Source organism: Rhinolophus ferrumequinum, chromosome 11 (assembly GCF_004115265.2).
Source record: "Rhinolophus ferrumequinum isolate MPI-CBG mRhiFer1 chromosome 11, mRhiFer1_v1.p, whole genome shotgun sequence".
NCBI classification, from domain to species: Eukaryota; Metazoa; Chordata; class Mammalia; order Chiroptera; family Rhinolophidae; genus Rhinolophus; species Rhinolophus ferrumequinum.
The window spans coordinates 79857763-79883377 of NC_046294.1; the positions used below are offsets into that span (position 1 = coordinate 79857763).

At 48.0% G+C, this 25615-nt stretch overlaps 1 protein-coding gene across 1 annotated transcript; it reads left to right on the top strand.

Moving 5' to 3' along the window:
* LOC117029780 (uncharacterized) lies at window positions 1-25577 on the top strand. The gene is made up of 31 exons (XM_033118956.1): window positions 1-196; window positions 438-655; window positions 1313-1474; window positions 1672-1854; window positions 2303-2408; window positions 2663-2758; window positions 2864-3035; window positions 3146-3308; window positions 3961-4140; window positions 5031-5205; window positions 5831-5952; window positions 6516-6641; window positions 6950-7185; window positions 7323-7444; window positions 8144-8371; window positions 8686-9021; window positions 9477-9857; window positions 10953-11123; window positions 11574-11731; window positions 13098-13238; window positions 13525-13642; window positions 13874-14058; window positions 14258-14383; window positions 14516-14708; window positions 15459-15581; window positions 17533-17684; window positions 18449-18535; window positions 20136-20282; window positions 20689-20886; window positions 24365-24478; window positions 25354-25577. The coding sequence occupies exons 1-31, from the start codon at window positions 1-3 to the stop codon at window positions 25357-25359; spliced, it is 5121 nt and encodes a 1706-aa protein (XP_032974847.1). The 3' UTR covers window positions 25360-25577.
* Window positions 25578-25615: the final 38 nt, after the last annotated feature.

Consider the following 25615-nt stretch of genomic DNA (forward strand, 5'->3'; position numbering starts at 1 on the left):
ATGTCTGCCTCTCTCCCTGCCACTCTCAACCCTGCTCAGAAGGTGAGGATTTTCCCCTTCGGGACATGGGCCTGTGTAGCTCTCCTCTGCTTTGCCCTCCAGAGCGCCACGTGCCTGAACAGGAAGAATCCTCAGGACTGTGGGGACACGACACCCTGTACAGAAGAAGAGCCGGAGCAAGCAGGGTGTCCACAGGGTAGGGCTTGGGACTGAATTTGCTCCAAAGGAGTTGGGGATAAATTGACTAGTGGGGAAAGAAAAACATCCTTGAGGGGAGATGCTGGCTTTAGGAGATACCTAGGCTGGTCAGAAGCCCCTACATCAGGAAAAAGAGCAGTCAGGGATCCACCTAGGGCCCCTGGGGAAATCACCTGGGGCCTCATAGCTTCCGGGAGCTTAGTCTTAGCCCTAATTACTGTGCACTTGTAACTCCACAGGTAAACTCTGTCCTAGTCTACCACCTGCTCCCTGTCCCCCTGGAACTTTCCTCTCCAGAGTGAGTCCCCACAACACCCCCTTCTGCCATCTCTGCCCTCGGGGATTCTTCAACCCCTGGCCTGGCCAGGATGCCTGTTATCCCTGTGGCTCGGTGGCCACGCAGCCAGAAGAGGGCAAGGAGACGTGCATCTGCCCTGGGCCCGGCCAAGTTTTCCAGGTATGTCCTCTGGTGGTGGGACCCAAGGACAGGGGGCATTTCCAGGACTGTTATGGTCTCTAGTCAAGTTCAGCTCAGGTGTAACCCGACCGGGGTTAGCTCAGGTTTCCAAGTGACATGGGGGTAGGGTTGCCCAGTTAAACCTGAATTTCAGATAAATTATTGATGAGTTTTCAGCATAAGTAGGTCTCAAATATTGAATGGGACGTTCTTATACAAAGAAATTATTTATCTGAAATTCAATTTAACTGGGTATCCTCTATTTTTCTTACTAAATCTGGCAAACCTACTAGGAGGAACGGGCAGACTTTTATTATTCTCCACAATGACCACTCTCAAAACACATGCTGCCCAACGCCTTCCAACTTGAACTTTTCCCATAAGCCGATAAATATGCCTGTGAATTCCTCCTTTCCTAAAATTCCCAAGACTTTTTGATCAAAATGGATCCTAACCAGCATGTGCTAGGAACCTTCCCCTCTGATCTGACTCCTGTCCAGCCCGGTCCAGGAGGTTGATCCCTCACTTTCCCAACCACACCCTTATTTTCTGGCCCATGTCAGGCAGAGTCACAGCCAAGGGGTCGTGTGTAGTTCACTACAACCACGTATTAACCAGCCAGCCTGAAACTGTATTCCCTCCCTCTCCAACCCCCAGCCTAGTGATGGGCTATGCCCCTGCCTCCCAGGCTACCAAGACGTTGGGGAGCCAAGGGGCTGTGTCCAGCGGGAATACAAAAGCTGCAAGGATGGGGCCACCTGGAACCAGGAGGGGTTGTGTTTGACCAAGGACCAATGGAATGACCACTGTGCCAACGAGGTAGGAGGCTGCTGATACACTGCACCCCTTGCATTCCTGGCCCTCTGCCCAACCGTTCACATGCCCAACCTCTGGGCCTCTGGGCTCGTTCCACTAGCATTTCTCTGGAAACATGGAAACAGCTACACTCTGAAGCTGGAAAGAACTGGTGGGAGCCTCCCCCAGGGAAGGGTCCCCAAAAGTTAGTCTTTGTACAGGTATGTGCCACACCAGAAGATGCCCGTGGCTATGACCCAGGCCTGGGGCTCTGTCAGTGCTGGGGACAATACTCAAGTGGAATGTGTGGCCCCCCGTGCGCAGAGAGACAGAGACACATCCTACAGCTCAGCTGCTCTGAGGGCATCCCACAGATTTCCATTTCTGAAGACACCGGGAGCCAGGTAGAGTGCCCTGAAGTCCAACCCCATGCTGAGCTGGGCCACTGCTGAAAGCAGAGACCTGTGGCCTCTGCCTCCAAAGGGGGAATGGGGGAGTGTATGTGACACACATGGGCACCGGGTTCAGGCCCTGCTCACTGACCCATGTCACTGGCACAATCTCTGGTACCATAAAAATAGCCCCCATTGTTAATTTAATCTCATCCTATCAAACTCCTTGAATAACTCATTGTGTCCATTAAAGAAGGGGAACTGCTATGGAAATATTTCCACGTAAGCAAGAGACATACCCAGAGTCATCACTCCAGGTTGCCTCTGCCCCACGGAGCTCCTCAACCTTTTCCACCACCACCACCGCCCTCCAACACGACACTCAGACAGCACTTCCCTGCCAGCCAGTGTGTTATAGTGTCTTAAGGGAAGAACTAACACTGGACCTCCCTGTTCCCAGGAATTTTACCTTCTGGACAGGCCTTCCTCACCACGCTCTGTGGGCCATCCCTGCAACTTAGACCAAAGGCAGAAGCCTGTCCCTCTGTATGTGGTCTGGATGGACGGTAAGAGAGCTGGACAGAGGGTGGCCCCAGGGAGGCCCGCGGCACAGGACCACATGTGGGCAAGCCTTGTCCATGCCCGGTGTAAGCGTTGCCCCTGCAAGTAGAAGCTGAGGGCTCCCCAAGAAGTACACGTGGATTCTGACCCCTCAGTTTTTCAGAAAGTTGAATCCTTCCATATGCAAATCAGGGATGGAAATCGTCAGTTATGTCCATGCACCAGGAAAACTCTCTCCACGGGCCCTGTCTTGTTCTAGAGACTGGCTTTCTGGGCTTGACCAGACCGGGTCGTGAACTGCTGCTTGCCCTCAGCCTGCCCCTCAGAGAGCCCAGGCTCCCAGGCCAGGGTGCAGGTGAGCGTCCCCGCTGACACCTGTGGCCTCCTCCACCCTTCCCAGTCCCAGCATGAATCCATCTGAAGAGTGGCTGCTCTCCCTCATGTTCTCCATCTTGACCAGGAAAGTTAAGGGAAGGACATCTGTCCGCTCCTTGGTCACTGAGCCTCAACTCCACACACCTTGGGGATCTGTCACCCCCAGAGCCAGGCATCCGAAACCCCACAGTCTGCCTCCAAATCAACGATACACTGGCCTTCCTGGTGACCCGTGAGCACTACCCTGAGTATGACCAGTGAGTATCCAGAGAACATGGCCCTACCACCAAGACTCTGGCGGGGAAATGCTCCTGTGCCTACAGCCGCCTCTAATAGACAGTGCACCCCCTCTTTTCTCTATCCCCAGGGGCCACTTCTATAACACACTGAGGGAGTTTGACTGGGGACGCTTCCGGGCCCTGGCTGAGGAATCCCCCCTCCATGATCAAAGCCCCTTCCTCTTTCTGCACCAGTTCCAGCAGCCTGGGGTCTATGTCTTCTGTCTGAGTAGCAACCGGCATCGGAAGATGGTTTGTCTATGATGGTTTGCTTCATATAAGACATTATCCCTGTATCTCCCCTCTCTTTAAAAAATACCGCCTCATAACCATCCCAGAGAGATCTGGGATGCCATGGATGCCCCACCCCCACCCCAGATTTCAGTCCTAACAGATAATTCTGGGGGCGCCAAGAAGTTACTCTATAACGCCCAACCTGTGATGTGTGAAGAGGGGAAGACTGAGGATGAAAATTCAATGTGTATGGAAAGACATCAGAGCATCTGTTTGTCTCTCACGGCCCTCGTCCTTTTCCCCATCGCCACCCTCTTTCGTCCTGAGTGCACATACCCCAAGCCCCTTTACACAGGCTGTGAGCCATGTGTCCAGCACATGATGCCACCACTGATGCTGGTGCTCTGTCTTGGTCAAATGCAGGATTTAGTATCTCAGCCTCTCACTGCATTTCTAAGAGGGTGTGTTGACTTAGCCCAGGAACATGCAGACAAGTAGTTATCTTACATGAATTCTTTTGGCAGGGAAAACCCAACTTCTGCTCCCCTCAGGTCTGCATAAAGATCTGGACTATTCAGTGAATATTGACAGCCCTGGGTTCCCACATTTTCCCCCCGCCAGTCTCTGGCAGACAGTGGGACAAAGGCTGAACAGACTTCTTTCCATCCAGTACATCCGTACCCTCCCGCCAGGGGGCCAGTGCTTTGGGGAAGGGCCCTACACCTCCACGACTCCCAGGTATCTCATCCAAACTGGCATTGCCAGGATCCCCAGGCCCCCGAAGAGTTCTGACTGGCCGGGAATCCTAGGGGAGATTGTCCTGCTGCTGGGTCTCTGCCTACTTCTGTTGGTGAGTAAAGCTGGACTAGTGACATTTTAACCACTATGCCACTCCAATCCCACGTAAATGGGTCTTCCAGTCCTCTGTTGCAGTAGGCATTATAACAGTTGCAAAGATGCCAAAGTGACAAAGGTACAGCCTCAGGCCTCCAGTGGGCCACGTTTAGTAGGGAGAATATAGACAAGGAAACACATAAATGTCAGCCAGTGTCTCAGAGCTGTGGTGAAAGTATGTCCAGAGTGCCCTGGCTACACAAAGGAGGGAGTTGACTGGTCTCCCTGGTGGGTCAGACTTTCCAGAAGAGGTGATTCCTGAATGAGGCTTGAAATATGAGACTATAAGAATGCAGTCCCTGTACTAACAAAGGGGTTGGTGAGTTGGGCGGTGGGAGGGTAAGGCAATTGGGAGGAGAGGAGGGAGGAGAAGAAAGGGAGTATTATGATCAAGTCACAGAGGCATGACACGGCATTCAGCTGCTCAGGGCACCAAACGTGGTCCCCTGAGACTGCAGCTTAGGGTGCAAGGACAGGGATGGGGCTGGCACTGGGAGACAGACCAAGTTGTGGATGGTCTCAGGGGCCCTGCTAAGAAGTTTGGACATTATTCTCTAGGCAGTGGGGATCCATTAAGAAATTTGAGCGAGGGAGAAACCCTAGAGGGACTTCCATTTTTTTCTCTAGCAAGACTTATGCTTACTGTAGCGTAGGGTGGAAGACGGAGATGATTAGGGAGGAGAAAGCCCCAAAGACGTAGGCTGTTAAAATGGTCCAAACAAGAGACGATGAGGTGCTCCCTAACCATAGCTGAGCAGGGATCTTCCTCCTCTCAGAGTCTTCAGAAAGGATGCTTCCCCCTCACTTCCCCCTTTCCTTCCCAGCACCCCGTTATGTACCCTGTAGATTCAGTGCCACCGCCTGAGCTGGGCTCGGAAAGCTGCTCCCTACCCCACCTTCAGGAAGCATCAGCAAGGATACAACCTGGACGCCTACACTTCTCCAAGAACTGGGATGACATCAGTGAGGAGAGGCGGATCACACCAAGACTCTGATACCCCCAGGATTGAGGGAGGTCATGGTGAGTGACAGACTTGGGCTAGAATCCCAGAGGGGCTCACAAATCCAGCTGGCCAGCTCCTGCTTCCTTTGTTCATCTTCCTAGATTACTCATTGTTCCATTCCTCTTCATTCACTCATTCATTTGCTCAACAAATATTTATTGAGTGGCTACTGTATGCCAGATACTGTCAGGTTCTAGGAGTGTAAAGTGTAGAGGGGGACAGGGACATCTAAGAACAAAGTTTCCAAAACAGAAGTGACATAACCATGTACAGAGTGACCAAGTCAGGGAATGACCAGTACTACCTAGAGGAGCAACCTGCAGAAGGCCTTATATGTCACGCTGACGTGTTTCGCCTGTCTACCCTTGCTACTCAAAACATGGTCTTTAGACGGCAGCCTGGGATTCATTTGTTCTTCTCAAACTTCGGTGAGATTACAAATTACCTAGGGATCTTCTGCTGCAGGAGGTCTGGGATGGCGTCTAGAATTCTGCATTTCTAACAAGTTCTTCAGCAAAGCTGAGGCTGCTCTTCCAAGGACCGTACTTTCAGTAGCAAGACTGTGTCTAGACCATTGAGGATCTGCAGGGAAGCTCATGTTTGCATTTCAGCAGGATAATCCTGCTTCCTGTCCCTGCATAGGTGGGAGCTGGGGGACCGAGGAGCAGGTGGACCTGGAGTGGTTTGACACCGAAACCTTCTTTGGGGTCCTGTTCAGGCAGTCTCTGTCAGTGACGACCAAACTCAGCCAGACCAAGGAAGAGGTAAGTGGAGAAGCTGGGCAAGCAAGTGGAGCTGGAAACAGATTCGCCTCTGGGAGGGTTGATTATGGGACGTAGAGCATAAATAAATCCTCAGTCTATCAGTAAGGAATCATAAAAAAGGAGAGCATACAAGAGGGAAGATAGAAGGTTTCAGATTACACTTAAGACTGAGCTTCTGAGATGTAAGGCCTCAGATCAATAGTAGGACTCTACCAAGGCCACCTCTAGAGTTTCTTCTTCGATCCCCATTCCTGGTCTTCAGTAGCCCAACTGGGTGAGTAAATTCAGGCAGTACGTGACAGATATTGGGAGCAAAAAGAACACACTAGAAGTCCACGTATGTAAACTAGGCCAGCAGTTTCCCAGACGGAATGTGCGAACTGACACTTGCCAGCAGCTTCTTCAACCGGTTTCCACCCCCATTCCTTCCAAGTGTCTCAGACATTTTGTCCTCGGGAGTCCCTCCACAAACTAGCAGCAGGGGGCGCTGTAATCACAGCAGTGAAAGAGGCTGGGTGGCTCCAGTAGCCAAGCTCATGGGAGTACTACACCATCTCTCACAGCTCAAACTCCTCTGCCTCAAACTTGTGAGTGAAGCCCATTCTCTCCGGCAGCTGTGGGGTGCTGAGCGTGGCATCCCAGCCTCCACTGACCAGATTCTGGGGAGCCCCCAGAAGGAACGGCAACAGGTTGGGCTGTGTTCTTACACACCTTTCCATCTGGCCCTTGTGCCCAAATGTGATTCTCCCGCCTCACTGAGGCCCATGCTCTCCTCTGAGCATGTCTCCCACCCATTCCATCTCCCAGGCCCCAGGGTTTTTAGCCCCACACCCACACCCACCCCTGGGGATTTCTCACTCCCCTTGCCACTGCGGCCATCCCTGCCCAGAATGCTCTGGAGTTCCCAGGGGAAGCTGGGGGTCCAGTCCCCAAGGCTGCTGTCTCTGGTTGGCTGTAGCCCCTGCAGATATGCCAGCAGGGTTTTCTCTGCCCCCAGGCTGCTGAGGAAGCTGCCAGGGCTGCGGAGGAGGAGGCCAGGCAAAGGGGATACCTGGCAGGCGAGTATGCAGCATGCCTTAGTTATCAACTAAAGCTCCTTCGCCAAGACCTCCATGCCAGGCAGGACCAGTGGGCCTCTTTCTCCTCAGTACTGATGGCAGCTCAGCGGCTACTGAAGGCACAGACAGGCTCCAGGCCCAAGAAGTCCTCTCAGGCTGGGCAGAACCCCAAAGGGTGTGTACTTAGTGAGATCTGCACTGGGGGAAGAATGAGGGTGGCTTCACTGGGTCCTGGAACTGGCCACACCAATGTGTCCTTTTTCCATCCCTAATTGCCCCTCCCCCGATGAGCCCGCCCCCATGCCCCTGCAGGGAAGTCCCCCAGCTGGATGCTGTGCTGGACCAACTGTCCCAGGCCCTGCTGCAGGAGGGCCACCGCCTGAAGGCCTGGGGCATCCTGGGCACCGGCACGGGGGCAGAGCTGCTGCGGCCAGGTGAGCCCTTCTCGGTCTCAGCCAGGGCCCCCAGGAAACCTGGCCCTGCATTCAGGGTGACAGGCCTTGCAGTAACTAGAGTTCCACCCTCAAGACACTCTGCAGGGGAGGAAGGGAGAAGGACAAAACAAAGTGGAAACCCCCAAGGGGGGGAGGGGCTTCCTGTGCAGTGCTCTGAGCAAGTGTCTGTGTGACAGAAGAAGGAGCTTCAAAAATGGGAAGAACAGAGAAGGAAAGAAACAAAACCACCACAAATTATAACTGTATGTATAAAGTAGCACTTCCTGAGTGCAAAAGCCTGACAGATGAATGCAAACCGCCAAGTTTGGAAAACGCTGGGCTTGCCTGGAAAGGAAAAGTGGGAGAAGGATCCCCTTGGGAACCCTGTGGGGCATGCTGAGTGCTGGGATTCCCCTAGTCCCATCTGATCACCCCATGCGCTGTCACCACCATCCCCCAAGGCTTTTCCAGTTACTGCCGGCCTGCAACATAATGATGTCAAAGCGTCACATTTTGAATGTGGAGTCCTGCCCTGGACTCAGCAAAAGATGAGATCCCCTGCCCTCGGGAAGCACCTACTGTGGGGGTTGTGGTGCGCTTCCTGACGGTGGCTCAGCGTCTAGTCACCAGCTAAGGGAGCCCCTTGCCTTCCTTGTTGGCCTCAGACCCTGGGCTGAGCAGGCATTTGCTTTCCTCCAGCCTCAGCAGGCCCTGAAAGGGACGCTGATGACATCAGTGTGGATCCCATCACCAAGTTAATGGTCCCTGGCCCCAACTGTGCAATGCTTCCAGCCAGTGGCCACGCAGGGTCCATACCCCATGGCTACTTCGTCCACCCTGACACTGGGCGGGTGCTGCCCGAGGCTGGAAATCTGGGATACGATCTGCAGGGAGCCACCCTGGTGCCCACCACTGACTTCAGTTCCGGTGAGCCCCTGACCGCTAAGTAGCCCCAGCCCAGCCCTGGGCTCAGTGGGGCACTCTGGAATGAACCCCCAGGGGCACAGCGCAGGAAGGGCTCTCTCTTTGCACGGGGTGAGAGGGCTTGGTGACCAGCAGATCAGTAACCGCTTTCTCCCCACTTCCTCACTTTAACATTCTTGCTGCAGAGGGCGCCACGTTAGAGGGAGCGGCTAGATGAAAGAAAGCAAGTGCGGAAGCCACTCTGTGCTCCGGCTGGGCAGCGCTAGGGAGGGAGACTGGTGTGTCGAGGGTATCTATGCCTCCCTGTCTCCGCCCAGGTGGTGTCCGAACATCGGAAGCTGCCATCCTCCCCTATGTGCCCTACCCAACCTGTCCTGCCACAGAGTCCCCTGCAGCCACCCGCCTGCCCATCCTGCAGCCAAGAAGGACATCACAGCTGGGGGCTCTCATGACTGACCCCATTACCGGCATCGAGGTGCCTGTGCTCGCTGTGACTCTGCACCCCCAAACAAGGCAGTGGCTCACTCTTGGGGGTACATACTGCAATCCCCTCACCAAGACCTTGGCTCCGCTAGAGTTGGGGAGTCCCATGGAGGATCCAGTCACAGGAGGCATCTCACCAATCCTGGGAGTCGGGTTGGACGAAAACACAGGTCTCCTGGCGGCCCTCAATGCTGTCCTTCAACCTCTCTCCTCCCTGCCTGGCCTGGCTTCCCCATCCCCACACCCCCACCCCCAGTCTCCTAGACCCTCACCCCAGCCGGTCTTTCCACCTACCATCCTCACTCTGCCTCTTATCCCCACCTTCCCTCTCCTTCCCAGCTCACCCTTTCCCCCATCTCCAGCAGAGTGCCCCAGAGAGGAAAAAGAGAATTGAGCTGGTTCTGCAGTAAAAGTAAATGGATGTTTTCAACCAAGAAGGGGCATCATTCCCCCTCCTGCCACCACTGTGCCCTGTCCTTTGCCCCTTACTCTCCCCCAACCTGCAGCTTCCAATCCCCCACCTCTGTGGCTCCTTCTGCCCTTAGGCCCTGGTCCTCACGCCTTACCTGTCTGCATCTCTGTTGCATCCCCTTTCCACCTCACCCTCTTGAGTTCCCAATTTCAGGTCAGGTGCTGGCACTGGGAGGGCTGCGAGATGCCTCAGGGAACCTCATGTTACCTGGTGACAACTTTGTGGAGCCACTGAGTGGAAAGACAGTCCGCCTCCAGGGTGCTTCCCGACAGGAGGGCCGGACACTGCCCCACATGGGAGGGTCACAGGCCCTGCTGGACGCCAATGTGCTGGTGGCCCAGAGGCAAGTGATTGCAGTGCTTCGGCGGTACCAGCAGAGGCCAGCATCAAGGGTACAGCGGCTTCTGGAGGCTGCCATCAGGGACATGAGACATGCACTGGCTTTGAGTCTGCACCATGTCCTACAGCAGGCTCGGAGACTGGAGCGACAGCTGGAGGCAGCACATGGCATCGAGGCCAGCGGTGGCAGGATAGGTACATGTTGACCTAACTCTCAGGCCCTGAAATCGCAGGCCAGTGGTGCTTCAGTGATGCTTAGCCTGTAAGCTCAGGGATAGGACTGCAGCCCCACTGGCCATGCACACCCATGACCCGTACAAGGAAAGAGAAGGAATTCAATGACTTCGTGCCCTGACCCAGCGATGCTTGGCTGCCTCCCGGTCTTTTAAACTCTTGACAATTCACTGGGTCTCAACACTTTATGTTTATAAAGTATGTATTCTCTTATTTTATAGGCTCCCCAAACACCATAACAAGTGTTATTATACCCATACTCCATTGACAATCTGAACTTCAGGGAATGATGTAACTTGCCCAGCCAGGGTCCCCATAGCTAGTTAGCAGCACAGCCAGGCCTAATGCCCAAGACTCCTGAGTCTGAGTCCTCAGTGCTCTTCTCACTTTTATTCCTGCAACAACCTTCAACTTCCCGTTAACAAACTCAGGAGAGGAGCCCACCCAAATCCTCTAGGCGCCCCCGCCCCAGCATTAATGCAAGGAAGGACAGGAACAGGAAGTAGGAATAGAATCTTCCCAGAGCTTATCTCACTTGCTCTTTCTAGAAGCATCCTTCTGCCCATGGTTTGACAAAAAAGAACCAGAGTATGGGTCAGAGCTGACTTGAGTTTGAAGACCTGCTCCACCATCTATTAAATCTTTAACCTTGGGCAAGTTACTAAACCTCGCTCTGCCTCTGTTTTGGCATCTTTAAAATGAGGATTGATATAGTACATACTTCAGAGATTTAATTGTGAGAACAAAGAAAATATAACTTATATGGAGTTCTTAGCTCAGGTTCTGGTTATGGTAGGTACTCATCAATGTTTGTCCTCTTCTCATCTACCTCTTCAGTGTAGCCTAGAAATTATTTCCAGCTTCCCAAATGTCCAGATGTCACTCAGTTCGTCCCTTCTGAATTCAAACTGCTAAGCTTGGCCCCAGTGGAAACGAATGAAATCTTTGTGGGAAGCATCTCTGGCCAGGGATGTAGCCCTTTGAACCTGGACAGACCTTCAGCGTGGCGCTTACCCCTCATCTCCTCCTCTCTGTATCCCCGCCCCCTTCTGTTAGGAATGATGTGCTATCCTGGGACAGAACTGTGGGTCCCTGTCCTGTATGGGATGGAGATCCCAGACCCTGAGGGCTCCGGGCTCATGGTACCCATCCTGGGCATGGAGAGTGATGGGAATGCAGCTGATGCCACTCCCCTGGCAGGTTCCATGGAAGATGCCAACGGCAAAGGTAGGAGGGAACTTGTGGCCTCTGAAAGTCCCAAGAATGTGACCTAGCCTGGGAAGAGAAAACCCTGTAAATCTCAGAGGGGTTCCCCCAGTCCACTCACTCATGTGGCAAGGAATGGTGTCATTCTGACGCTTCTGCTTGGGCTGCTGTGACCCAAAATAAAGGTGCTCAGATATTCCAAAACCCCAAAACCACCAGTCATTAACCCCCACTGATCAAATTTGGTCCTTTCAAAGACTAGTGCTTCACAAACTCACCACCCACCCCTACCCTCAGGATCTGTGGCCGCCAGAAAGTCCTCCAATCCAGTGCAGCCCCTCAAAGAGTTAAAGGGGTTCCGAGGGCTTTGTAAGCTCCTTTCCAGCCGTGTTTCTTTCTTCCCATGACTGCCCTTCCTTCTGTCCCCCATCACTGGGTACTAAAGCCAGTGGTGGGCTTGGTACCCCACAGGTCTTGTCCCAATCTCAATTGGGGCTCAAGCCATAGACCCCTTGACTGGGGAGCCTGGTCCTGTCATTGGTGCTCAAACGGATCCGTCTACCAGAGTGGTGGTGCCCATTGTCCAGACGCTGGAGGCCCTGCCTCGGGGAGTGAGAGGCCATGGGCTGGTATGTAAGAGAAGTTTGTTCTATTCACTTCTTCATCCACTCAGCAACTCCATATAGAGAACCTTCTATGTTCTAGGCACTGTGTTAGGTGTTGAAATGGAAAGGCAGCTAGACAGGGTTGCTGTCTTCAGGGAACTGGCTGGACATGGGTTCCTTTCTTCACTGTGGTTTACAAGCACAGACGAGGGCCATTTAGGCCACATGGAGGAGAGTTCAAGGAAGGCTTTCCGAAAGAGGCAACACCTGAGCTGAAACCTGAAGAAACATCAGAAAAAGGCCTCGAGGCCAGCAAGTGCCAAGGTGGCAGATGTGAGATCACAGAAGTCCTAGGAGAATGAGGAAGGTGTAGGGGCAAAGGCAGCAGGAGATTCCAATGAGGAAGGCAGGAAACAAATCTTGAAAAGCCTTGTATGTTTGGCTGAGGCCAAGAAATGTGACTTTCATCGTGAAAACCATGAGGAGCCACTGAAGGATTCTAAGTAGGTACGTTATATGATCAGATATAAATATTTTTAAGACTTTTAAATTTGGAAAATATGTAACAATAGAAGTAGGAAACAAATTACTCATAATCCTATTACATTTTAATTATGTAAATGAAGCATCAAAAGCTCCCTCCATTCCATTCCTCACTCCATCTACCATCAGCACCCCCGATCGTGCTCGTCTATCCAGACACTACTCTCCTCTAGTCTCTCACCAAATGCAGCTTTTATTAACAGGTTGGCACACCTCTCAGACATTTTTATTCTTATGTATGTGTATATATAATCAGCATTCTAGAAAGTTCTCTCTGGCAGCAGCAGTGCAGAGGATAGATGGGAACAGGGCCAGACTGAAGCAGAAAGCTCTGTCAAGAGGCTATTGCAGTAATTCAGCCCTTGGCATATCTCCATGAAATGAAAATGATTTAGCATTCTCCCATACCTTCTCAGACTAGTTACAGTTTCAAAAACAAAGATGGAGATGTTATAAAAGAATCTCGTTAGAAGGCAAGAAATTTAAATTCTAGCCCAGCTCACAGTTTCACAGATGAGTATGAAGGGGAGATATGAGCAGGTGAGAACGACTTCCCACTGCCATGTGCCGTCTCCCCTGGCCTCCCAAGAAAAAAGGTGGGAAGAAGGCTGGGTGACTCTGGAGAGTCCAGGTGTTAGAAGGAGGGAGGGAGGGCCTGGGAGCTTGAAGAAGGTGAATGGTTATTATTTTCCCTTTTACAAACAAGTCAACTGCCTCACCAAGCTTAGTCATGGGTACCCAGGGGTGGGAGAGACCCATGTCTTGAGGAGCTTTGGAATCTTCAGCCAGACCATGTGGGGCTGGGAGGAGAAATAGCTTATGGGCCTAAACAAGCTGGATGTGGTAGCTGGACACCCTGGAGAGCGAGCTGAGAGCCCGGGAGCAGTACTGGCATCACCAGGAGCAGGAAGAGGCGCGGCTAGCAGAACACCTAGGGAACCTGAGGCAGGAGCTGCTCTCCACTCCAGGCAAAGATGCCAGGCAGCAGGTGAGGCCGAGAAGCACCACCTCACAGCCCCCACCCGCCTGTCAGCCCAGACTCACAGGTTTCCCTTGGAAGTGGGAAGCCCTTTCCTCTCCCTGACTACCTGAATGGAGCCCATCTCAGGGCAGACAACTCCCAAGATTCCCCAGCTCCAGGCCCTAGATTCCAGTCTCCCTATGTGACTCAGCAGGATGGAGGCGGGGGAGAAGGGGCCAACATGAGGTGGCCCAGCCCAGAGCTCTGGCCTTCCCCTCATGGCCCATTCCTCTGTGCTTCCTGTCCTGTGCAGTTGAGGGCTGTTGAGGAGGCCTGTGCAAACCTGGAGTCCCGCTGCCTGCAGGAGACCGAGAGGAGAGCCAGAGCCCTAAGTGCGCAGAATGGTCCAGAACGGGTCCTACTCTCCCAAGGTGCAAAAGCATCCCCTGGGCACAGATCCCCAGAGCAGAAATCTTCTGGGAGTGGTGCCACCACCCATAGCTGCCCAGTGAGGAGTCTCCCCTACCCGCTGAATGTGCTCATCTCCCAGGCTTCCAGCCAGGCCCCAGCTCTGACCTGGCAGGTTCCCCCGGCTCCAATAAACCACGGTCTTTTCTTCTCCTCCCTAGCCCCAATTGTCACCCTTTCTCTGCTCCTTGCAGCAGACCGAGAGGAGTGGGAACAGGAGGCACAGGTGGCACTGGGCATGCGGAAAGTCCTGCAGAGTTTAGGACATGCAGCAGAAAAGCTCAGACAAGCAGCTGGCCGGCTGCAGGCCCAGGAGGAGGAGATGTGGCTACAGAAGAAAAGGAATCAGAGCCCACAGATCTGGAACCGTCCCTGGAAGGTGAGGCTCGGAGGCTAACAAGAAGCCCCATGAGGGATGAGCACATCCTCCCAGGTCAGCAGAGGTGACTCTTCGGGGCAACGTAATTAATACTCAGGGATAGGTGGGCCCAAGGAGCAGAGGACGAGCTAGGAAGGGAGCAGGAAGAAAGAGAAAGAAGCTCCATTTTAATTTGGGAATTATGTTTCCTGTGTTCTAGGTGGTTCAGCATCTCTCTGACGAGTTTCAGGCAGTGGTGAGGGAGAGACAGAGCTTCCTGGACAGGGCCCTCGGTCAGCTGCAGTACCAACGGGAGCTGAGCCGCCTCCAGCTCTTGCACACTCAGGTATTGACCTCTGGTCGTGGCCAAGGAGATCTGTATGTCATTCTCTGATGGGGGCTTCAGAGAGAAGCTCCCAAAGAAGCCACGTGGGACAGGTATGAACCAAGCACGGAACTAGGTTCTATTTCATCCTAGATTGTTGCCTCAGGAACCCCCGTGTGTTTGGAGAATTACCCTGGAGACAGATTTTATGGAACAGTCACCACTTCTCTCAGGGACCAGGCTGCTGCCTGCCCACTATTAATCCCGTTCCTGAAGAGCGTCACTGCAGCACTGGTGGGAGCTCAAGGCCATGGCCCAGGATTGGAGCACTGGGGCCCAGGAACAGGTAAGGCTGATCCAGGTCCAACGTTCCCTTCTGCTGCCAATGCTGGCCGTGTTTTGATAAGTTCTAATACCAGTTCTAATAAGGGCTTCAGGCACCATAAGAGTATGGCCATGTGTTCTTGAAGAAGAACATAGAGAAACCCACCATATTAGTTATACATTACTGCATAACAAATTACTCCAAAATGTTGTGGCTTAAAACAACAAATATTTATTACCTCACAGTTCCTATGGGTCAGGAATCTGGGTGCAGCTTAGTGGGGGCGTCTAGCTCAGGGTCTCACGTAGGCTACTTCAGGGTGTCAGGCCAGGGCTGCAGTCATCTTACGGTTTGACTGGGGAACCCAAATGCACACTTGCAGCTATTGGCAGACCTCAAGTCCTCACTTTTGGTGGCCAGAGACATCAATTCCTAGCCACATTGACTTCATAGGGTAGCTTACAACATGGCAGATGGCTTCCTTCAGAGCAAGGGAGCGAGGGCAAAAGAAAAAAAACGGGAAACCACAGTCTTGTTGTATACTGATCTCATCACTTTTGCCATATGCTGTTCACTAGAAGCGAATCACTAGACCCAAACCACATTCTAGGGGAGGGGATTACACAGGGGCTTGGATCCACATGGGAGGATGGGGCGGGGGGCGCATCTTAGAGACTGTCTGTCACACCTGATGCTATGTCTCGTTCTTTTTGACTTTGGCCAGAGTTCTATGCCCTTACTTCAACAACTATTCTCTTCCCCTTTGTTCAGATGCAGATAAAGTTGACATCATGTGGACCTTACCACTCTTCTCCACCCTGAAGAAAGTAGACATCTGGTCCCAGGTCTACAAGGAGAGAGCTGAACTGCAAGGACAAGTGTATCATAAACCAGGTAACTGCTTTACCCTGGTAGCCCCCATTTGGAATTATCACGGCACACTAAAGGTATTCCATGGTGTAACCCCCAAGGACTAGGAAGGTCAGAATCCTGCCTAGCCAATCATCCCTTTCTTCACACCCTGACCCTAAGATTCCTAAGGAATTTTTCCATATAAGGAATAACAAATAGAAATCGAAGTCCCACTGTAGTAATAACTTGGCTAATTCCTAAAAAGGAAATTCCTAAAGGCACTCTATTATCCTACTTACCACTGAATCCAAACCTTGGGATTTTATCCTAGACTGACCAGCCACATCTCACAAGGAGTTAATGGGAAAAAGTGTGACACATGGGGAGAAAGACAGAGGAGGCAAAGAGAGAGAAGAGCTTGCCCCCACCAATAGGGACCCCAGATCATATTACCACTCCTTGGAATTGGAAGTCAAAGGAGAATGTGCCTGGCTTGCCCTGAGGGTCTGTTTCAACTTGCCCACCTCCCAAGTGGAGGGATTAACAGAAAGTGAGTGCATTCCTGGCAGTTGACCACGATGCAGGCCACTAGTAAGCATAGTTCTATGAACATCCTTGAACTGAACCAGAGGTCAGCAAACGGTGTCCCACAGGCCAACTCTAGTTTGCTATCGGTTTTTGTATGGCCCACAAGCTAAGAATGGTTTTACATTTGTAAATGATTGGAGGGAAAATGTCAAAAGAAGAATAACACTTTTCTGGAGTGCTGTACATACAATATGTGCTCTTCTAAATCTTTGGATATGTTAGCTCATTTAATCTTTACAACAACCCAGTGAAGTAGGTACTTACTCATTTTGTAGATAAGAAAGTGAAGTTTCTGAATAGGTCAAGGAAGTGGTCAAAAATCATACTGCTATTGAGTTCAGCTGCAATTCAATCCCAGGAAGTCTTACCCCAGAGTCTGTGCTCTCAGTCTGCGTCCCCATACGAAAAATTATCCAACATTATAAAGGCTGTGCCAAAGGGAGATGCAGGCACCATATTCTGGTGAGTTCCCAAAAAGACAGATCACTGTCTATCAGAGAAACAAGGGAAGATTTTTTAGGAGAATGAGGCCACTCTTCTACCATGATGACAGGGAACACTAAATTTGAACCCCAGTTTTGGCTCTTGGCTGGGAAAGCCTAAAATATTTACTCTCTGACCCTTTACAGAAAAAGTTTGCTGACCCAGAACTTGACCAATCTTAGTATTAATTCTGCCTGCCTTTGGGGGAAACTTAGAAGAGTGTGGGCAGAGAGGTGGGTCCTCCTTTGAGAGTTCCCACCACTACTTCAACCTTCTTCATCTTACAATTATGTTGACTTTATAATATTGAAAGCAATTTTATATACAATTTTGTGTACACTTGGAAACCCAAACTCTAATTCTGTAAGGTAGTGGAAAATTAACTCATATTTTTCTTATAAATGAGAGAACTGATGCTCAAAAAAGGTAAGTGGCTTTCCCAGGGTCACAGAACGTGACCCAGAACTCATGTCTTCTGACTGTTAGTTCATCACTCTTTCCTATATCATGCTACCCAAGCATTTCGTCATTGACCTCTCAAGAACAAAATGACAACAGAAAATGTTTAAAAAGCCAAGTCCCATTAGAGATGGTTTTGTAGGAAAATAACACTGCTGATGCAGCTAACATTTATACCTACTGTGCACCAGACACTGTTCTGAATACATTTAATGCTCCAAACAGCCCTATGAAATAGAAGAAAATCATGGCTTTTCCATGAAGATGGGCAGGAGAACCAGAGGCACAGTGTATACACGTATATAGCACAGGAAGATGGATGGATGGATGGATGGATGGATGGATGGATGGATGGATGGATGGATAGTCACCTTTTCCTAAGCTGAATTGTGTTGTTATTAATATATCATTACTGTACAGAAAAGTCAGTGAAATCATTACTGGTTTTTCTTGATCTCTGTAGCCCCAAAAAGCTCTTTGCAGGATGTCCCTAAACCTCAAATAACGCAGAAGGAAGAGCTGATAACTGTGCAGTCCACAGAGCTTTCTGCCAGGGAGTTTGTGGTTTACCAGTATGGCCTCTCCATCCTGCACCTGCTCATCCCCCAGCTCCATGTAAGTCTGGTTTCTTGCCTCTCTGTGGATCAGTCATCCTTGGAACAAAGAAGGTCAGGGTGATCAGGAAGGAGGTTTTGAGGTGGTGGAAATTCCTTAGGATTAAGCACCTGAAGCAGGCAACTTTCTAGTCTGTCCTTTAAGTGGACTGATGGGAATCATTCTACCAATCTAAAGTCTAATTTCTCAAATGATATTAATAATAAATAGAATGAATTAAGCACTTTGTATATGCCAGAAAGTGTTCTAATAATTTGCATGAATTAACTCATTTATTTAATCTTCACAAAAACCCTGTGACATAGATACTATTAGTTTTGTCTCATTTTAAAATTGAGGGGGAAAAATACAGAATGGTTGAGTAAACCTACTCAAGAGTAATCAACCAGAAGGTTAGAGCCAGGTTAGAAAAGAGCCAGGTTAGAAAAGAGCCAGGTTAGAAAGAGTACAACCAGAAGGTTAGAGCCAGGTTAGACTCCAGGCATCATGGTTCCAGTGCCCCGATGCCACGCTAGCCTACCTGTATTTAGAAAAGTAGTAGATTCATTCTTGCAGTTACCATAAATATCAAACACACAGTTGAATACTCTGTCCACTTTCCTAGAGTGTATGCTAAATCAACTTACCCTGTTAAAATTTGAATTGATGTTCTAATGCACTTACTTCCCATTGATTTTGTGGTGCTATGTAGCTGAGCTGCATGAGAATTGTTTAGCAAAAGTATGGGTTTTGTTTGCATTTCTGCTTGGTTTTTATTATTTCAGGCTCCAGAAATCACCCTGCAGATTGCTTCTCATCTTCCTGCTATGGAAGCCCCTGACAATGCCTTCCAAGGTTGCTTCTTCTATCAGGTACTGCAAATTCATCTCTAGATGTGGGGTTATATAATTCTAGGGTCTAGTAAAGATAGACAGAAGGAAAAAAAAAAAAGTTATAAAACATTTTTCTCTCTCAAGTCCTGACATGTTTTATTCCCCCTTGGTAATAAATCATTTAGCTAAGGCATAGTAAATGTCGCCACGTAAGAGCTTTCTCTAATCAGTGAAATGAATATGTCCTGGCTGGTGCCCAGAGAGTCATAATGGCTCTGTGAACATTAATGAATCTCTATTATTACCAAAGCCAGTGGTTCCAGACTGGTGCTTCCCGTAAGAGTCATGGTTCCAGCTTCAGGAAATCCTGCACAATCAGCATCTTTCTACAGAAATGGATCTAAATTGTTGCTGTCTTGGTAGTTCTTCAGATATGTAGATTGTCAGTGATTTGGTGGAAACTCCAAGCTGGTGTACATAGACCTTAAACACTGATGTCAGTACATTGGTAAACCCTGATTGTGAGAGGAGGAACTGCTAATCAATGTTAGAGGACTAGAAATTGTTTATACTTGACTAGAGGTTGTTAGGGGGTTTAAGGAGACCAAAAATTACTCATCTGTGGTACTCTCTAGCCATTATTTCACTTGATCATCAAAGCAATCTATGAAGTAGGCAAGCATTTAATCTCATTTTACTGATGGGAAAACAAACTCAGGATTCACTGAGTGCTGTGTGTCAGACACTTGACCATGTGCTGCGTGCATTATCTCATTTACAACTTACAGCAGCCCGACCCCATTTTATGAATTAGGAAGTTGAAGCCCAGAGAGGCCAAGTAACTTACCCAGAATCACAGTATCAGCAAAAGGTGAAACTTCAGTCCAGGTATATTTGGCACCAAACTCATGTTTTACCTACTAGTTGGTGGTGCCACCTACAGCTGGTTCCAGGGACAGAGCTCGGAACTGCCTGATTCCAAACCACCTAAGTCTCTTTCATGCCGCACTACTGCCTTTTAAGAGAATGAACCAAGTTATTTCAAATCAATTCCACAACACGAATTTGAGAACTTAGTATCGATTACAATAAAGGCATGAAAGACAAAGATAGCCTGAGAACCCTCTGAGACAAGATTCTCAAACTGTGGTCCTTGGACCTCGCGCATCAACCACCTGGGGAGCTTGGTAAAAATGGAAATGCTGAGGCCTCACACCTAAAGCCCACAGAACCAGCAGTTCTGGGACGGGCCCCAAAAATGGAATCATTGAAGTGTGATTCTTATTCACAGTCAAGTTCGAGAACCATTGCATAAGGAAATAGCGATTGGAGAACATTGATAAAGAACAGATACATGAGTAATTTTGCTCTGAATTTCCAACAGTTTGTTTTCTGGAAGATGAGGAAAGCAAAAAAATTGGGAGGCAGTGGAGAAAATGATTTATTCAGAGAGTTGAACTAAAATAATTTTTCCTTTGTCATCTGAATCTTTCCTTCAGTAAATTTCCACTAAGCCCAGGGAGTCTCTGACTTTATGATTTGAAAAGTTATTTTAGACTATATAAAACTAGAAAAAGAAAGGCAGTGGAAATGTGCCCCGAGGATACCATCTCTGTGTTTGGGTATTTTCTCCACCCAGAGGGCTGAAAACACACTGTTTATTGAGAGAGAGTGTTTGGCATCGGTGGGAAGCTTCGTTCTGCTGTTGATCCACTGCCTGGCCCACATCGTTGCTGAGGACTTCCATCAGGACTCCAGTCCCGCCTTTCAGAGGTCATTTTACAAGGTGCACAGGGCTTTATGCTTCTCTTTCTCCGTGACTAAGACCCCACTCCCCAGGATAATAAAGGCTATCAGCTTTGCAACATTTCAAATCTACTGAAGTCCTATTGGTGGCCTCTGGTTCCTACTGCCTGGCCAGGAAGACGTTCCTGATCATGCATGCACCACTCTGTAAGAATTCTGGAGAGAAGTGCTCTTCCTATGAGAACAGCCTCACAACTTTCTGTGGCTCTTTCATTGTCAACACTAAGCCTCACCATAATAGTAAATGACAACAGTAACCCATGATGAGGACAAGTAAAAATGATAAATCTCAAGCCCCATTTTTCTTTCAACTATGATTCTAAAGCTTTAATAGCAATTGCCTAGAAGTGGTATTGATCTTCCCCCTTCACCTTTTCCTTGACCAGGGGTTGAAGGCCTATTTCAGGGAAGCATTCTCTATCACACTGCAAATTTCAGCCATTTCCCAGGACAGGAAGCTGGATCAAAGCATAAGTGCTATTCTGCTGGAAGAGCAGCCCATCTCTGAAAGAGGAAGAGATCTTCTCTCTAAACTCATTGAAAGGAAGCATGAGTCTCACTTGGAGCCAGAGTCATCAGAAGAGGTAACTAACTCTAACTTGTGTAGCACATGGTCTTGATTAAAACTGACTACTTGGGGCAGACGGGTGGCTCAGTTGGTTAGAGTGCAAGCTCTGGGCAATGGGTCTGCCAGTTCGATTCCCACATGGGCCAGCGAGCTATACCCTCCGCAACCAGAATGAAGTCAATGAGCTGCCGCTCAGCTCCCCGGTGGCCAGATGGCTCAGTTGGTTGGAGTACGGGCTCTCAACCACAAGGATGCCGGTTTGATTCCTCGACTTCCACAAGGGATGGTGGGCTGCGCCCCCTGCAACTAACAATGGCGACTGGACCTGGAGCTGAGCTGCGCCCTCCACAACTAAGATTGAAAGGACAATAACTTGACTTGGAATAGTCCTGGAAATACACACTGTTCCCCAGTAAAGTCCTGTTCCCCTTCCCCAATAATAAAAAACAAACAAAAAAACAAAAAACTGACTTCTTCACAGAGTAAATGCCTCAGTGTATGACCTATTCAGATATTTCTGGGTTCCCTGGGTGGTACACTGCCTTGACACTGAGCCTGCTTCTCAAACCATATATGTCAGTGTCTTTTTTCTTTAACTTTTATTTATTTTAAGTGTGTTTTTCCAGGACCCATCAGCTCCAAGTCAAGTAGTTGTTTCAATCTAGTTGTATAGGGGGCAGCTCACACAGGCCCATGCGGGGATTGAACCAGCAACCCTGGTGTTACCAGCATCGTGCTCTAACCAGTTGAGCTAACTGACTGCTGCAACAGTGTCTTTTTAATTCTGTATTCTACACGGCAGACAGTGGGTACCTGGCTCTTTGAATCATACATGGGGATTGCAAATGTGTCTTCATAGTTACTTAACTTATGTCCCACTAACATATTATCAATAAGTGAGAATTCCATATGTAAAACTCACTGCTACTTAGAGACTAAATTTAGATGCCCCAGCGGTAGCCTATTTACCCGAACTTACAGTGTGCTGTTTTCTGTGCAAGCTTCACAGTGGCATTCTTAATACTGTGTTCCTTTAAAGCACTTTTGTGAGAATATTATCATCTCAGCTTTCTAACTATGAAAACTATAAAATTTAAATCTGTGATCTAAAAAAGGTCATCCTCCATTAAAGGTCAATTCATTCTTGAATTATAAACAAGAACATACCTTCTTTTCATTATTTATATTAAACTTCTAAAATTTCAAAGCACTTTTACATATATTGTCTCATTTGATCCACCCAGCAATCCTGCAAAATAGGTAACACATATTTTTAGTCACGTTTTGTACTTAATGAGAGATTAAGCAATTTGCCCCAAATCATGAAGCTATTTGTAATGGTGGATCCGAGACTGGAGTCTAGATCTCCTGACTCCTAAGCAAATGTTCCATATACATCTCTCTGTAACCAAATCTCCATAAGTTACTAAGTTAGAGGTTTATTTTGTAGTTGATGCTGTAGACGGTGATATTGGTTATCCAGATCACAGAATTCTGTTACAAACCAGCTCCCACAAATCACAGCGAATGGTCAGTTTCCTGTCCTCACCTAACAACAGCATTTGATACATCTGATCACTTTCTCCTCCTTGATACACATTCTTCACTTGGCTCCCAGGATACCAGCCTCCTCTGGTTTTCCTCCTTCCTCTTTGGCTATGCCTTCCCAGTGTCCTTTGCTGATCCCTCCTCTTCTCCCAGGCCTCTTAATGTTGGATGGCCAGGATTCAGTCCTCTCTCTTCTCTGTTCTCTCTCTTCTATGTCTATATTCACTATCGTTGGGGATCTCATCCAGTCTTTAACTTTAAATCCCTTCTATATGTCAGTGACTTTCAAATTTTTATTTCAGCCCTAACTCACCTCTCTAACTTAATTCATATATCCAGCTGCTCACGACTCATCTCCCTCTGTCTAATAAGTATCTCAAAATCAACATGCTCCAAACCATTGTTTTTTCTAAACCTGCTCCACTCAAAACCTTCCCCATCTCAATTGATGACAACTCTATTCTTCTAGTTTTTCAGGTCAAAGTCTTCCTTGAAAACTCTCTCTCTCTCTCTGTGTGTTAGATATGCCCCACAACAAATCCATCAGGATATCCTGTTGCTCTATCTTCAGAGTATATCCAGAATCTGACTTCTCATCACCTGCACTACTACCAGCCCTGTACAAGGGGTCACCATCATCTCTTGCCTGGTTACTATAACACTTACTACCTGGTTTCCCTGAGTCCAACCTTGCCTCTCTTCAGTCAGAGTGATCCTTTTAAAATGAAAATCAGACCAGGTCAAAATCCTGCTGTGGCTCCCTATTTCACTTGGAGTAAAGCCAAAGAAGCCCAGTCCCCTTGTCTACCACCCCCTCACCTATTACTCTTCCCCTCATTCACTCAACTCCAACCACAGTTTCCTCCTTGCTGTTCTTCAGACATACCAGGCACAATCCCCTCCTAAGGGTTCCGTCTTCCTACAACACTCTTTCTTTTAAGGCAGTGGTCCTTCACCAGGAACAATTTTCCCCCACAGGACATTTGGCAATGTCTGGAGACATTTTTGATTGTCCTGACTCAGGAGAGGGGGTTGATGTCAACTAGTGGTATCCTGGATAGAGGCCCAGAATACGGCTAAACATCCTACAATGTATGGGGTAGCCCCCACAACAAAAAAATTATCCATAAAAATATCAATAGTGCTGAGGTTGAGAAACCCTGACCTAAGGAGTTAGAGCATCCTGCCTCCCTCACCTCCTTCATGTCTTTGTTCAAATACCACCCTCTCGATGAGGCCTACCCTGACTAGCCCATCTTAATTTGCAACTTTCTTTACCCCCTACTCGTCAGCTATTCCTTACTCTCTTCTACTTTCCTTTTTAATGTGTCACTTCCTAACATACTACATAATTTACTTACTTAAGCTTGCTATTACTTTTCTTCCCCTACTAGAACGTAAGCTCCATGAGGGCAGAGATGTTCGTTTTGTTTCCTGATATAACCCATGTACCTGGCTCACAGTAGGCTTTTGATATGTAGGCTTTTATTCACTACTATGTTAGTGAATAAATAGATTTATGTGCACCTTGATGCTAAATACTGCCACATTCCAATCTGCTAGAGCTAACTATAAGGAAGGTAATAGCAAACGTTTATACCACACTTGCCACATGCCAGATGTTCTGCTAGGAGATTACGTGCATTATCTCATTTACTCTGCCTCATGCACTTATTGGGTAGATACTACTTTTATTCCTAATTTATAGACGAGGAAACTGAGGCTTAGAAATGTTAAAAACAATTTGCCCAAGACATGGATAGTTATGGAGCTGTAATGTGAGTCCTCTGACAAACAACATCTATAAAGAGATCTCATTTTATTTTAAAAGCAGAATTATATGAATATATAGTACTCTCCAGTCTACACTCTGGCTAAGAAGATCCAAGAGTACTTAAAAGAAATGGGAGCAAAAGTATTAACTTTGTACTCCACACTCTCTCTAGTACCTTAAGAAAAACAAAGATCTTCTCCTCTTCACCAATATGGAACATTTCCTGAAAAGCATCCTCGCTGCAGAGCAACGAAAACCAAGAGATCAATTTGGAGGTGAAGATAAGGTGAGGGGCCCTTAGGATCTACAGCATTAAGATTATACTTTGTTACACACCTTGAAATTTTTTATTATGTGTTTGGGGCCATATTTATAATTGAACATGTCAGCAGAACAAATGATTAGAAATTAATGGTGGCATAAATAAGTTGTATCATCAGCTTTTTATTTAGCTTTCCCAGTACCAACAGATGGTGGATCTTAGATCTAAGGGTTAGAAAGGACGCAAGTGATCACAGAGTTTTTATCTCTCTGCCTTTAAGCAGGTAAAGTATTAATCCTAGAGAGCAGAAATTGAGACTCAGACTTGCCCCAGTTTACCCAGCTGGAAGAGGACAAAAAGTAATTCGAATTTGGGTCCTCTGCCTTCTCATTCAGGGGTTCTTCTACTGTATCATATGATGCCTACTACTAATTTATAAAAGGTTGTTTGTTTTTAATCATAAGTATTTAAAATGTTATATCTTTAAAAACCAACAAATAATTGAAAATGTTCAACTTTAGTAGATACTACAACCAGACTTCCAAAGTGATTGTATAAACACATACTATCACCAGCAGCGGATAAGAGTTCTGGTTGCTCTTCATCTTTACCTGCACTTAATATTTTTCATCTTTTTTATTTTATCCGTTCTTCTGGGTGTGTAGTTTTAATTTGTACTTCCTTGATGGCCAGTGAAACTGAGCACCTTTCATATATTTATATACCATTTGAATATCCTCTCTTGAGAAGTGCCTGTTCAAGTATTTTGCCCATTTTCCATTGGATTGCCTATTTAATTGATTGGTAGGAATTCTTTACTCTGATACTATTTTTCTCATTTTGTGCATTACATATTTATAAAAATAACTACCTATAATGTTCTTTTTGTTTTATTTTAGCTCTAGAAAGAAAATGGTGATCTCATTTCAGCCTGCATGATTAAATGGTATTAAATATGTCAATACAACATCTGATGAAGCTAAGAGAATTTTTAAAAATACCTACAACATTCATGTATAAATCACACAAGTATTTATTATAATCTTTGGTGGATATATAACATAACAAGGGTTAACATTTGACATAAAAGATAAAGAACATGCTGACATTTTCACTGTGACTAAAAAGATCATTAGACCACATATCTTATTAAAATATTCA

Bases quoted from the DNA above. Each gene is read 5' to 3' on its own strand.
- LOC117029780 (XM_033118956.1), top strand. From the start codon at position 1: ATGTCTGCCTCTCTCCCTGCCACTCTCAACCCTGCTCAGAAGGTGAGG. The intron at 656-1,312 runs GTATGTCCTCTG...TCCAACCCCCAG, and splicing joins GGCCCGGCCAAGTTTTCCAG to CCTAGTGATGGGCTATGCCC. The intron at 20,283-20,688 runs GTGCACAGGGCT...TTCCTTGACCAG, and splicing joins TTCAGAGGTCATTTTACAAG to GGGTTGAAGGCCTATTTCAG.